This window comes from Muscardinus avellanarius (assembly GCF_963383645.1).
Source record: "Muscardinus avellanarius genome assembly, chromosome: 3".
NCBI classification, from domain to species: domain Eukaryota; kingdom Metazoa; phylum Chordata; class Mammalia; order Rodentia; family Gliridae; genus Muscardinus; species Muscardinus avellanarius.
In genome coordinates this window covers 43,781,272-43,796,365 of record NC_137788.1, presented here as the reverse complement: position 1 = coordinate 43,796,365, position 15,094 = coordinate 43,781,272, and the positions used below count along the sequence as shown (strand labels likewise).

The 15,094-nt window shown below is 37.5% G+C and overlaps 1 protein-coding gene across 3 annotated transcripts in view; it reads left to right on the top strand.

Moving 5' to 3' along the window:
• Positions 1-13,414, top strand: part of EPS15 (epidermal growth factor receptor pathway substrate 15) — a gene marked incomplete at both ends in the record, with an annotated part of 144,465 nt that extends 131,051 nt beyond the window's left edge. For all 3 annotated transcript variants that reach the window (XM_080690749.1, XM_080690748.1, XM_080690747.1), the window contains 4 exons: positions 3,890-3,966; positions 4,460-4,625; positions 8,436-8,623; positions 13,268-13,414. In XM_080690749.1, the coding sequence (XP_080546875.1) occupies positions 3,890-3,966; positions 4,460-4,625; positions 8,436-8,623; positions 13,268-13,414 (578 nt within the window). The remainder of the gene's footprint in view (positions 1-3,889; positions 3,967-4,459; positions 4,626-8,435; positions 8,624-13,267) is intronic.
• Between the last annotated feature and the right edge of the window lie 1,680 nt (positions 13,415-15,094).

The following is a 15,094-nucleotide window of genomic DNA, read 5'->3' as shown; positions in this document are numbered from 1 at the left end:
CTCTGCTTCTTCCCTCTGTTCATTTAAAAATAAAATAGGTAAGGTTGAGCACTGTGACACATACCTGTAATCCCAGTGGCTTTGGATGTTGAAGCAGGGTGATTACAAGTTTGAAGCCAGCCTTGGCAACTTAGACCCTGTATCAACATAAGAAATAAAAAGAGCTGGGGATATAGCTCAGTGGTTGAGCACTCCTGAGTTCGATGTCCAGTTTGGCTAAATAAATTAATAAACAAACAGTCCAGCAACTGTGAAGGAAAACAGGAAATTAGAGGGAAATAAATGTGTCATTACTTCAGTGTTATGCTGAGAGTAGGAAGCTTATTTTTCCAGATTGCTGATTATGAAAAGTTAAGGGTTATGAGCATAGATAATATTAGTAGAAAGCCTTAATAACTTAGATTTTTATATTGAACCAAAAAATTTTTTTTGGTACTGAGGGTGGAACCCAGGGGCTTTTCTACCTCTGGACTATACTCCCGTACCTATTTTATACTTTATTTATTTCACTTAGTTGCAAAAAGCCTCACTAAGTAGCTGAGGCTGGCTTCAAACCTGTGCCTCCCAAGCACTGGGATTACAAGCGTGTGCCACGATGCCTGGCTTTGAGCAAATTTTATTAACATGAGATCTGTTGAGCCTAATGTGGTGACACATGCTTGTAATCCCAGCATTTGGGAGACTGAGACAGGGAGATTGTTGTTCAAGGACAACCTCAGCTCCTTAGGCCCTTTGCAACTCAGTGAGATCTTGTTTCAGAATAATAAAAAATTGGGCTGGGGATGTAACTTAGAGGTAGAATGTCCCTGGGTTCCATCCCCAGTACCATAAAAAAAGATGAGATTTATTAGCACAGTGTGTTATGTCTTCAGGTTGAAAATGAACTCCCAGTATTAGTAGCAAAAGTGAAGAATGTAAAAAGCAGATATGAAGAAAATAAGATTTAATGTAATGGGCATTGATTTAAACAGAAACTTAGAATGAGAGCAAATTAGAATTCCAAGACTTGTCATAGTAACAGTAGTTAAATTATATATTTTTAAATATGTGTGTTTATTTTAGACCCTCATTATTAAGCTAATGAATTAATATATTACTGGAGATATTACATGATTATAAAGAATAACCTAAGAATAAATAAAAGGTGATTATATTAATAATTAACTCTAAATTGCCCATACTAAGAAAGTAGTAAGTGCCATGAGAGTTGGTTAAAACTGCACAGATTTGAAAGAAGGGGAGATCACATTGAGGGTAAATTGTGATTTCTAAGCCAAACACGGCTTGTGTGGTATGCTGTAAGAGAACAGACGTAGGATTTTAGCAGGTAGATAGGGAAAGAAAGATTATGTGAAGCTGAGCGAGAGCAACCAGAGCAAAGTATGGAGGCAGGAAATACAAGGCAGAAAGATAGTTAGCAGAGAGATAGCTAAGCTGGGCAGGGTGTGTACACCTGTGATCCTAGCTTTTAGGAGGCTGAGACAGGAGGATTGAGGCCAGGCTCAGCAATTTAGCAAGACCCTGTTTCAACATAAAAATAAAAAGAGATAGGGTGTAGCTTGACAGTAGAATGCCCCTGGGTTTAATCTCCTCTACCAAAAATAAAGAAGAGAAGCAGCAGTTAAGTTAGGTTAAGGCTGAAGTGATTGATTTCGGTCTGACAAAGTTATGCATGCCTTTACTAGTTATCTCCTTAAATTCCAGCTCCTAGTTCATTCCCCATGAAACGGTAGAATAAATGACTGTACCCTAGGAGGGGGCTAGGATTTATTGTTGTTAACCATAATAATAGGTAACATTTTTTGAGCACTTGCAGAGTTATAACACTCAGTGTGCTACATTCCTATACTTGGTCTCATTTAATTCTCACAATACCTACGTGAGATAATTGGTATTATATGTGCTGTGCAGAAAAGTAAAATTAAGGCATTGGAGCAATGAAGCCATTTTTACAACTCTAAGAAGTGGGAGTAGATGGATGCAGCTTCAGATCAGAGCTCTGGCTTTTCACCTCTCTACATCTTTGGTCATTCTTTTTCAGCCTCCTTTGCTAATTGCTCCTCGTTCCTAGCATCTTAATGTTGTATTGTCTCAGGTGTTAGTTGCTGTCCTCCTTTCCTCTACATTTAGTTGCTGACCTTTCCTCTACATTTATACTCCTTGAGGAACTCATCTGGTCTCATGGCTTCAGATACTACTTACATGTTGATTTAAATCTTTAGCCATATCTCTTTCCTAAACTCTAGACTTATTTATTCAACTACCTATTTTACTTTTTTATTTTGGGGAGTATTAGGGATTAAACCCATGGGAAGGGTGTATTCATTTCGAGTCACCCCTCCATGCCATTTTGGCATGGGGCTGTATTTCTATTTTCTGTATTTCTATCTTTCTAATAAACTTCTTTAAATCTTCAAAAAAAAAAAAAAACCCCATGGGAAGTCTTATCTCTGAGCTATACCCCCAGCTATAACCCCTATTTTTTAAATTTTGAAACAGGGTCTCATTAAATTGCTGAGGCTGTCCTCAAACCTGCAACCCTTCTGTCTCAGCACCCCAAGTACTAGGATTACAGATGTATTCCACCATGCCCAGCTCTGTTTGACATTTCTACTTGAATTTTTTTTTTTTTTCCGGTACAATGGAACCCAGGGGCATTCTAACTCTGAGCAACACTCCCAGCCCTATTTTTTATTCTTTATTTTGAAACAGGGTCTCACTGAGTTGCAGAGGGTCTCACTAAGTAGCTGAGGCTCTCTGTGAACCATGATTCTCCTGTCTCAGCCTCCCGAATGCTGGGATTACAAGTGTGCGCCACCATGTCCTGCTTTTACTTATTGAATATTTGATAGAATATCTAACACAGTATGTCTTACACCTAATCTTCTTTCATAAACTTTCTCTTAGAACCTTCCCTTTCTTTGTTCATGACTTCATCTTTAATGTTTCCCACTTCTACTGTTTCTTCTTTCATAATGATATATGCTTTCCAGCATACTATACAAATTATTTTCTTTTATCTATCTCTTCCTACTAGAATGTAAGCTCCTGAGATTTAAGGAACTGAGATCTTTGTTTTCACTAATAAATGTCAAGAACTTGAGCTTTTTAAGAATAGGAACTGGCCGGGTGTGGTGATGCATGCTTGTAATCCCTGCATTTGGGAGGCTGAGACAGGAGGATCACGGTTTGCAGACAGCCTCAGCTACTACATAGTGAGGCCCTTTGAAACTCAGTGAGACCCTGTTTCAAAATAAAGATTAAAAAATAGGGCCGGGAGGTAGAATGCCCCTGGGTTCCATCTCCAGTACCACAAAAAAAAAAAAAAAAAAGAATAGGAACTGTATCTTAGCTTCTTGTACATGGTCAGCAAGTGTTTGCTGACTCTCAATCAGAGATGATCATAATATCAATTAGAATGCAGTTATTGCCACAGAAAATAAATAAATCACTCTTTTCTGTGACCAGGCTTTGTAGATGAAGTAACATTTGAAGTGGGTTCTGAAGGATGATAGTGAAATGTGGAATTAATGGTACCTAGCTTTCTTTTTCTTCTCAGTGTCTTCTTTAAACATCATTTAAGATTTAGGAACTGTATTATTCGATGTGTGTACCAGAGCCTGAGACACTTTACCTGGAGGTAGCTCACCTGCTTTTTACAAGGCTCTATTTTTTTTATCTTGAGTTGTTCACCAGATAACTTATATAAAGGAATACATCTTCTGGAATTACCACTGTGCACTTTGTCTCTGTGGACATCAGTCATACATTCAAGAATTAATATTTGGAGTTAGATTTTTTCATCTGTCTGAATGTTCCCAACTATAAGAGGATATGAAATCTGATATCTTTCTATTGTGTTCCACTGATTTTCTTTACTTATTTTTAGCCACAGATCCTTTTGCTTCTGTTTTTGGAAATGAATCATTTGGAGATGGATTTGCTGATTTCAGCACATTGTCAAAGGTAATCTGCAGTGATTAATGAGAAGAGGAAATACATCATGTTTCCATCCAAAGAGGTCTCCCTTTCAGTTACAGAACCCTCTCACAGACATTGCAACTTGATTACAATAAGTTACAGTAAATGTTAATTTCAGATAAAAATGAAAGATAAGCTATACATAAATAGAGTATGGTGATGGTATGGGCAATTATAATTTTCCAATAAATATGCCTAGTGACACCAGTTTTAGTCTCTTTTCATCTGTTTGAATAGATTTCTTCTAACTGAACTATGTTTCCCCCTGTGATTTCTCTGGGTTATTCATTCCATTTTCTACATTGTCTACTTGATTTTATGCTCCGAGGTTGTTAGGATCTATACAGTACCCTTGGGTTCAATCTTTAGTACACACACACACACACACACACACACACACAAATATATGTGTGTACATAAATATGTATATATGTGCATGTGTATATATATATTTTATATGTTTCTTTTTTAAATAAAGGCTAACAATGAAGATCCTTTTAATTCAGCCACATCAAGCTCTGTCAACAATGTAGTCATTTCAAAAAATGTATTTGATGAAACAAATACATTCAAGAATGATGATATACCCCCAGCACTGCCACCAAAGATCGGAACTCCAACAAGACCCTGCCCACCACCACCTGGTATGAGAATTGGTACCTTTTCTAAGTCCACTCAGTGCATTTTCTCCTTTTGAAAAGTATTGTGTGGCCGTTACTTATATACTTATATAAGGAATGGTAAACAAAAGAAGTCAAACACATAGCAGAGGCTGGCTCCTGCCATCTGTTCTGATCTCAGTACACAATTATAGATGTGTGCCTAAAAGGCTAGTATGTAGACTGGCATTAGCTTTCTGGCAAGAACATTTTTCTTTTCCTTAATCATTTCAGAGAGGCAGTAAATGAAAAAGGAGATGTACAAATGAAATCTCTTGCTTTTGGGGAACTCATTGATTCCCATTTGAATAGAAGTTTTTTATACTTTGATATTTTAATTAATTTTTAATAGGAGAAAAGTAATTTTAGGTCTCCATTTTCTGCAAAATATAGTCTTCCTTAAATCATTTAATGTGAGAAAATATGGATTCTCATATCCAGTATTCAGCGATACAGTGGTTTAAAAGAATAGTATTGACTTTCTTGATGTAAAGTATTATTTTTAGCTCACTTAAAAGACTTTTTTTGGGGAGTACTGGGCATGGAACCCAGGGGCATTCAGCCTCCAAGCTACACCCCAAGACCCATTTTTTATTCTTTTATTTTGAAACAGGGTCTCTCTGAGTTGCAAAGGGACTCATTAAGTAGCTGAGGCTGCCCTCAAACCATGATCCTCCTGTCTCAGCCTCCCGAATGTTGGGATTACAAGCATGTGCCAACACGCCCAGCTAAAAATCTCTTTTATTTTATACTAGTGGGGGTTTTTTGTTTTGTTTTTTGTTTTTGTTTGTATTTTTTGGGGGGTCCAGGAACAAAGTCTTCACAGCTTGTTGTTGTTTAGTATATTTACGTATGTTAGCACTATACAAAGGAAAGGTTTATTTTGTTTTTAACAAAACTCATAAAAAGTGGCTAAAGTAGATAGTTATGGTGCTGCTAGACTGTCCTGTGAGAAGACACACTACTTGATAAACTTGGAGCCCCAGTAGTTATAGATTATTATTCTTGACTCCATGGTTTTTCTGGGCAGATTATATCTTTTTTTTTAAGCACTGCTTATGTAATTGTTAATACTCAATTATCTGTTGAAACATCAAGTAAATGAGTTAAGTGGTTTCTATGGTTTTTTGTTTTGTTTTTTTGTGGATGGAACCCAGGGGCATTCTACCTCCGAGCTACTCCCTCAGCCATAATTTTTATTCTTTATTTTGATATAGGGTCTCAGTGCAAAAGGCCTCCCTAAGTAGCTGAGTCTGTCCGTGAACCACGATCCTCCTGTCTCAGCCTCCCAAATGCTAGGATTGCAAGTATTTGCCCAGTGGTTTCTATCATTTAAAGAAAAGTAACCACTATCATAAATTGTTAGGTGTAAAATTGTCAGAATATATGAAGAAAGCAGGAGATTGCTTATTTAGGTTTTTATACCTGTATGATACCAACGGTGAGGTTATTTTAAAATACTAAGTAAAACAATATACTAGTACCTTAATTAAAGGTAATCTTCTGAGTTGACATCATTGTTAGAAATACCAAGAAAAAGCAAAGGGAATGGTTTGTTGGGAAAGCTCTAATTAGAAGCCTAAACATCTGGTTATAATTTTGGATATTCTCTATGACTTGTTTGTAATTTTTTCCCCCTGCATTACTAGGAATTGAACCCAGGGCCTCTCACGTGCTCATCAGGTTTCTACCACTGAGCTGTATCTCCAGCCCTTGTTCTGTGATTTTATTTTTTCAGTACTGAGGACTGAACCCAGGGACATTCTACCTCTGAAATACTCCCCCAGCTCCATTTTATTTTTTATTTTGAAACAGGGTCTCACTAAGTTGCTAAGGTTCTTGCTAAGTTGCTGAGGGTGGCCTCAAACCTCTGATCCTTCTGTCTCACCCTCCCAAGTACTGGGATTACAGGCATATTCCATCACACCCCGCTGCTCTGTGGTCTTATCATTTCATTTCTCCAGGCTTGGGCTGCCTCAGTTAGATGGTGGTAGTAAGTCTAACTTTGCCTACTTTCACAGGATTGTTGGAAGGATTCGTTGAGATAGGAGATTAAAACGCCCTTTGTATGCTGCTATTGTTGATATTACCATCTTAGTGCACAGTAGGAAAAAATATATTTGAAGCTGTTTTTAACATCTACTCTTACTGTCTTCAAGAAATTCTAAGTTTTTAACATCTACTCTTACTGTCTTCAAGAAATTCTAAGTTTAAGTAAGACTTTAAAATTAGAGAACTTAGCCAGGCGTGGTGGCGCACGCTTGTAATCCCCACACTTGGGAGGCGGAGACAGGAGGATCGCACAGGTTCATAGCCAGCCTCGCTGGCTTAAGAGACCCTGTTTCCAAATAAAAATATAAAAATAGATCTGGGAGTGTAGCCCAAAGGTAGAAGGGTTTCCAGGAACCCCAGTACCACCAAAAAACAAAACAAAATTAGAGAACTTACTGAGCGTGGTGGCATACGCTTATAATCCTAGTACTTGGGAGGCTGAGACAGGAGGTTCACAGGTTTGCAGCCAGCCTCAGCTACTTACTAAGGCCATCCAAAACTTAGTGAGATCCTGTTTCAACAATAAAGAATAAAAAAACAGGGCTGAAGTTTAGCTCAGAGGTAGAATGCCCTGGATTCAATCCCTAGTACTGCACGCACACACACTCCAAAAAAATTAGAGAACTTGTTTGAAAATGATATTAAATTAATGAATAACAGGACAATATACTGTTGTTTATTCAAAGATTAGTTTGTCATCAACTACAAAAATATAGGCCTTGGACTTCAAAACTTATTTATTCTTTAATTCAAAATATTGTAGATGTCAGCCAGGCATGGTGGTGCATGTTTGTAATCCCAGTACTTGGGAGGCTGAGACAGGAGGATAACAAGTTTGAGGACAACCCCAGCAAGTAGTGAGACTCTCATCAACTTAGTGAGACTGTTTCCAAACAAAAATAAAATAAGCCTGGGGGTTAGCTCAGAGTTAGAATGCTCCTTGGGTTCAATCCTCAGTACAAAAATAAATTGGAAGCCGGGCGTGGTGGCGCACACTTGTAATCCCTGTGCTTGGGAGGCTGAAACAGGAGGATCGCACGGGTTTGAAGCCAGACTCAGCTACTTAGTGAGGTTTTCGGCAACTTAGTGAGACCCTGTTTCCAAATAAAATATTTTTTTAAAATGGTCTGGGAGTATAGCCCAGAGGTAGAAAGCCTTTGGGTTCCACACCTAGTACCACCAAAAACAAAAATAAATTGGAAATATTATAGATGTCAAAAAGGTAGGCAGTTTTGTCAAGGTAATTTTTATTATTGATGTCATAAGTTTTATATATAAAATAATATATATAATATAAATATATATATGTATATCCAGAGAAAAATCAGAGGAAATTTGCCATTTTTCAGTGTCATTTTCCCTTACTGCCACTAGTGAGTGACTCTATAAGTAACGAGCTCAACAGAGGCCATGGCCGTCTTTATTTCTTACCATTTTCTTCCTGTTTTGTCCTTTCTTCCCTCTCAGGAACATGATTCTTTAGAGTTGTCTTTGGACAAAAATATGCTTCCTGGCCCATTCCCCTCTTTGCTGTTCTTCGTTAAGCTATACCTAGCTGGGATGTCTTTGAGAGATTGTATGTGACATTTTTGAGGGCAGAGTGTTGGTGTGGCCATTCAAGACATATTTAGGTCTTCACCCCATCTACCATTCTCAGTTCTTTAATGCTTCCAGTGTACATGTTCTTGTGTGCTTGTGTTTGCCTATTTACTAGTTGCGTTAATTGTAATGATTTTGATCCAGGGAAAAGACCCATCAACAAATTGGATTCTTCTGATCCCTTTAAAGTGAGTGATCCATTTCAGCCTTTCCCAGGCAATGATAGCCCCAAAGAAAAAGATCCTGATATGTATTGTGATCCATTCACTTCTTCTACTACTACCACTACCAATAAAGAGGCTGACCCAAGCAATTTTGCTAACTTCAGTGCTGTAAGTACTGTGAATGGGCTGTTTGGGGGAAAATACTTCCATTTATAGTTTGAAGAGTATTCAAAGATTACTCTGAAGTCTGCCAAATTTGTATTATTTCAACTATATTTGCCAACATACTAAAAATGATCTTTCATTTTCCCCCAAGCAAAACCTCTGTTTGATTCTGTTTTGATGATTCTAAAATTGTTCCATTGCACCATTGATTTGTCTTCGTTTTTGTGGTATATTCAAGTCATTCTGTAAATCCTTCTCTTAGTCTTGGCTATATATATAAAATATTTTTATTTTTTATTGATTTATTTTGTGTGTGGGGTGTGTGTGTGTGTGGTACTGGGGATTTATTTTGTGGGGGGGGGTGTGGGGGGGTATTGGGGATTGAACCAAAGGGCATTCTCCCTCTGAGCTTCACCCTCAACCCTTTTTATTTTTTGTTTGGAAACAGGGCCTTGCTAGGTTGCCCAGAGTCTCGCTGTATTGCCGGCACTGGCCTTGAACCTGCAATCCTCCTGTCTCAGCCTCCCAAGTACCAGAATTACAAGCATGTATCTTCATGCCCACCTTATAAAGTAAAATCTTGACAGTTATTATTTTACAGATGTTTGTTGATGATGGTAATGTAGTGGGCTATTAGAGAGTAATTTATTCTTTGCCCACAGATAGATAATGACAATATGAGTTTGTGTACTTGTAACTGTGTTGTATGTGTGTTTTAAATGACTGAAGTTTTATATGTATAAAGTTTTAATAACTTCTGGAGACTATTCAGTAAGTATTTCATGAGAGGATAGCTCCAGGGATTCTTTGAGTAAAAGTAAAATTCTGTATTTATTATATTTACACAATAGTTTTCATTTTTGGTTTTTTTGTGGAGCTGTTTTGTTGTTGTTTTTGTTTTGTGCCAGAGATTGAACGTAGTTCCTCAAATGTGCTAATAAAGCTCATGCTCTACTGTTGAGCTCCACCCTCACCCCATGTTAGCTTGCTTGCTTATTTATTTATTCATTTATTTATTTTTGTGAGACTAGGGATGAAACCTAGGGGTATTCTACCTCTAAGCTATACCCCCAGCCCTATTTTTTATTCTTTCTTTTGAAACAGGGTCACACTGAGTTGCAAGGGACCTAAGTAGCTGAGGCTGTGAATCTCAATCCTCCTGTCTCAGCCCCCAGGTACTGAGATTACAAGTGTACGCCACCATGCCTGGCTTCCAGTATAGCTTTTTAAAAAGTCACTGTCTCTGGGATATGTTGATACATGCCTTAGTCCCAGTTGTTTCGGAGGATGTGGTGGGAGGATCACTTTGGCCCAAGAGTTTGAGACTAGCTTAAGCAATATAGCAAGACACTATTTAAACACCATTTTTTCTCAGAATAAGTAAGATAAATTTTAAAAAGTTACTGTCACCTTTATAAAATTATCAGTTTTGACAGTCCTTAACTACTTAGAGGTCTCTAATTCACCTGTCTGCCATATTTACTCTGCATTCTCTCAAAGCTAAGATTGGGAGACCATTAGGAACAGGCATCATTCTGGAGGACGTAAAGTTGTATCCATCATTGTTCACATAAAATCAAGTACTTGAGGTTTTTAAATAAAATTCTTAAAAATTGTTTTATTTTTCCAGAATATTTTCAGACAAAATGACCTTATTCTCATTGCATGCTCTGTCACACAGCAATTTTCCTCTGTTCATGACTTGATAACCTTGGTGTTGGACATTCTGGCTGTAGTTGAATAATGTTTTCCTCTTTAGTGCAGCACTGGATCACTTGGATAATTGCCTTGCTGCTGCTGCTGTTTGTAGTTGGGAAGCTGGAGGCAGGTATAGGTAGCAACCGCAGCAGCCTCACTGCCCAGCTTTGCAGTCTGTACTCTGAGTCCCGGTGGCCTCTCCTGCAAGAGAAGGAGCGAAATACAAATCACTGTTTTGAATATCGTGAAAGTGGAGTGTCAGAGTGGGGTGTGGTGGCACATGCATATAATCCCAGGACTTGGGAGGCTGAGACAGGACGATCGCAGATTTGAGGCCAGCCTCAGCAAGACTTTCAGTAACCTAGCAAAACCCTGTTTCAAGCCAAAAAAAAAAAAAAAAAAAATTAAAGTACTAGGTAGGCCAGGCATGGTGGCACACACTTGTAATTCTTATACTTGGGAGGCTGAGACAGGAGAATCACAGGATTGTGGCCATCTTCAGCTACTTAAGTGAGGCCCTCTGCAACTTAGTGAGATCCTATTTCAAAATAAAGAAGCATGCACAAGCTTGGGAGGCGGAGACAGGAGGATCGTGCAGGTTCAAAGCCAGCGCGCTGGCTTAAGAGACCCTGTTTCCAAATAAAAATATAAAATAGGTCTTAGAGTGTAGCTCAGAGGTAGAAGGGTTTCCAGGAACCCCAGTACCACCCCCCCAAAAAAAAAAGAATAAATAAAAAATAGGGTTGAGAGTATAGCTCAGAAGTAGAATGCCCCTAGGTCCAATCCCCAGTACAGAAAATAAATAAATAAATAAATAAATAAATAAATAAATAAATAAATAAATAAAGCTGCATAGGATACCCCATGGGTTCAAATCCTACTATCACAAAAAATAAAAATTTTAAAAATGGAGTGTCAGAATTACCCTGAACTTTTATTTAATGTAGAATTTGTATATTGGAATTATTTCCAGCAGAGAGTCAAGAACTGACCTGCCTTGGTTTATAATTCTCTTAGTACAAAATAAAACTTTAGCCAGGAATGGTAGCATACCCTTGTAATCCCAGCACTTGAGAGGCTGAGACAGGAGGGTATCGGTTCAAGGACAGCCTCAGCTACTTCGTGTGGCTCTTTGCAACTCTGTGAGATCCTGTTTCAAAATAAAGAATAAAAGATAGGGCTGGAGGTTTTGCTCAGAGATAGAATGCCCCTGGGTTCCATTCCCAGTACCTAATAAAAAAGAATAAAACTTTGACAATTTGTTGCATTTAATATCTTAAATTTGACATTAGCAGGTCAAAACATGATTGGATTGTCTTGAAGAAGTAGCTGAGGCATTTTCCTCATTTCATATTTTAAAATCTTAATATGGTATAAAGTAACTCATAATAAGAAATATTTTAGCCAGGCGTGGTGGCGCACGCTTGTAATCCCAGCATTCGGGAGACTGACAAGAGGATCGCGATTCGTGGCCACCCTCGGCTGCTTAGTGAGGCTCTGCAACTCAGTGAGACTCTGTCCATCCCCAGACCAGCAAAAATAGAAAAGAAATATCTTCCTTGGCTGTTTTTCACTTTTGGAAACAGGCTGTTCCAGAGCCTTTCTCTGGAATATAACTCTTTGTCATGGCCTTCTCTTCAATTATATTCCCACTTTCCTAAATAAACCTCTTATAGTTCCCTAAAAAATCATTTACTTTTTTTTAATTGAAAAAGATTTGTTAAGTATTGCAAGTTTCACAGGTCCTCTAATACCCTAGTGGTAAGAAGAAAACCACCATCTTCATAAAGTCTGTTTCTTTAATTTCCTTCTATTAGGGGCCTCCTCTTTGTAACAAGACTTGAAACTAAGTAGAATTTTGTATTTGGTTTCTGCCAAAATTGCTGTCTGCAGTAAATACAAATATTTCCCTGATCTAATCATCAATATTAAGAATTTTTTAAAAAACTGAGTCAAAAATCTTTTAGATCCTCCTAAAATCTTCAAAATACTTTTTAAAAAAATTATTTGAGCTGGGCGTGGTGGTGCACGCTTGTAATCCTAGCATTCGGGAGGCTGAGACCGGAGGATCACGCTTCGTGGACAGCCTCAGCTACTTAGTGAGGCCCTCTGCAACTTAGTGAGACCCTCTTTCAAAAAAGGAATAAAAAAATAGGGCAGGGGGTGTAGCTCGGAGGTCAAATGCCCCTGGGTTCCATCCCCAAACCTGCAAAAAAAAAAAAAAAAATTATTTGGGCAGTGCATGGGAGGTTGTATGCCTATGATCCCAGTATTTGAGAGGCTAAGCAGGAGAATCACAGGTTTGAGGCCAGCCTCAGCAACTTAGCAAGCCTGTTTCAAAATAAAGAGTTGGGGTGTAGCTTGGAGCTAGAATGCCCCTCGGCTCAATCCCAGTAACCAGAACAACAAAAAGGTCTAATTCACATCTTGCTTAGTGTGCCTAATACTCTTACAGTATGTGTAGAAGAATCAACCTGTTTTTTGCTTCACAGTTTTTCTGTACCCGAAAGCTAGGATAAAATAGAAAATCACCACTGGAATTAGGTTAACAGTGATTTATCATGTGAGAATGCTTGCTAAAGTTTAAATAGTAAATGTTTTACATTAGAACAAAAAGATTAGCCTGCTTCCATTTTAAAATTTTCTTTTATCGACCTTAAGCATTTTTACTTTTTGAAGTGATTTTTTAATGTTTACTTTTGTAGATTCTTTTTATCTGTAGGCTACGTTCATTTTTAAAAAATAAATAAATAAACTATGGTTTAATAGTTGGTTAAAACTAAACTTGTTTTCTCAGAAAAAAAATTCACAAGTATCAAGACTGTATTTCCAGTCCTTCAGGTGAAACAGGCAGTTAGTGCTCTTTTTTAAAAAAGACAGTTTTTCCTTTTTTTTCTTATTTTACTCACTTTAATCTTTCATTCATTCATTTGGTCTTTTAAATGGCAGTATCCCTCTGAAGAAGATATGATTGAATGGGCCAAGAGGGAAAGTGAGAGAGAGGAAGAGCAGAGGCTCGCCAGGCTGAACCAACAGGAACAAGAAGACTTAGAACTGGCCATTGCCCTCAGCAAGTCAGAGATATCAGAAGCATGAAGAACTCTATTGTCCTTTGTCAGCAATACAGTACTTTTTACCATGTGTATCAAAACTACCTATGAGCATGGGAATACAAAAAGGTTTGAGATTCCTGTAAATGTGACAACGTCTAGGGTTTTTTATTATTATTATAATTCAGATTGTTCTTTTATTTTTTCCTCTAAAAGCAGTCACCCAATCAGCTTCACCTAGGCCTCTGTTCTGGTGTGCATTTACTGTGAGCTTTGCCTGCCTGTGCTACTTTTACTTGTAAAGCTACAGCACCCAAGCTTTTGCCTTCTGGAATATAGACAAATAGTTCCACCCTATGCTACCCTCGTACTGTAGTTATTCCGATGATAGCCAGTGGGGTTTTTGAAGTTTGCAGTATTCTTTCCTGATTTGAATGGTTGAAGGAGGGGAAGGGAAAGAACATCTTGTTTGTTTTATAATTGGTGCAGATTGGCTAACATGCATTTTTTATTTCCTTTCCTTATACTAAAAATACCATTTAATTTGGTTTTTTAGAGACAGGAAAAATATTTTGCATAGATTGAAAAAATGATGCTTTAGGTTGGACCATTATAGCTTCAGGCTCAGATCTGTCCTAAATAAAATATTAAAGCCTCATGTGTGAAATATATTTTTAAAAACAATTTTCTTTGGATTTAAATAATTATAGGTCAATAAATACCTCTCCATATGTTGACTAATTAACAAAAGTTGTATGAAAATGTTCATTTTAAGTGCCAGACAGTGGAGGAAATGTATTACTTAAAGCATACCCCTCGGTATAAAATAAGCACAAATCTTGACATGCAGCTCCTCTGCCTTGTGATGGCGCCGTCCTCTCTAGTCCATGAAAGGGTTGTTCTGGTACTTTTGCAGAAGAAACTTTAGCAAGCTAGAACTGGAAGGTACTTTAATTTTTCATATATGTTTTTGCTTTCTCTAATGAAGGCTCAAAAACTTGAACTGTAAAATACATGGGGAAAGTGACATGTATTATGTTGCTTTTTGTTCATTTTTGTGGTTTTTAAAATTGGCACGCTAGCACAATAAATTTTTTAATTGGGAGAGAAAAATCTGCCAAATTATAAAATCTCTCTATGTGTTAAAAGCCCTTCTTCTGTAAAACTAACCAAGTGGAAAAGCTGAACTTGAAATAGACTGTGAAGTAGGCTGTGAATTGTAATCTTTTTTTCTTTTAACATGAGTTACTGACTTAGATAATGTATTGAATATCACGATAAAGAAAAATGCACCTAAAACCTGATTAAACTTCTATGGGACCAGCAAATCGTGGCGGTTCTGATCTGTGGTAATCAGAGGAACTTATCTGCCTAGACTATAAATAAATACCAAAATATCTAATTCGTTTTCTCTTGAAATGGTGCTTTTTTTCCTTTCCACACACAATTGGACAGCTGGAATTTAAAACAAATTTAAACCACTTTCTTGCACTGCTAACTTTTTTGTACTTTTGTATATAAAACATTTCAGCATAGAGGTCATATATATGAAGCAAGGGCTGAATCATAATCACAAGGCTTTAGTTTTGATAAACTAATCCGGTGACCTAAGAGTTTACTGCAAAAGTTGATTGAGAAGTTAATGTTGGGAGTTGTTGGTAAATGGTATTTTCTGGGATTTTTTTTCCCTTCTCCTTATTCTTCAGGAAAAAGGTAAGTTGACTTG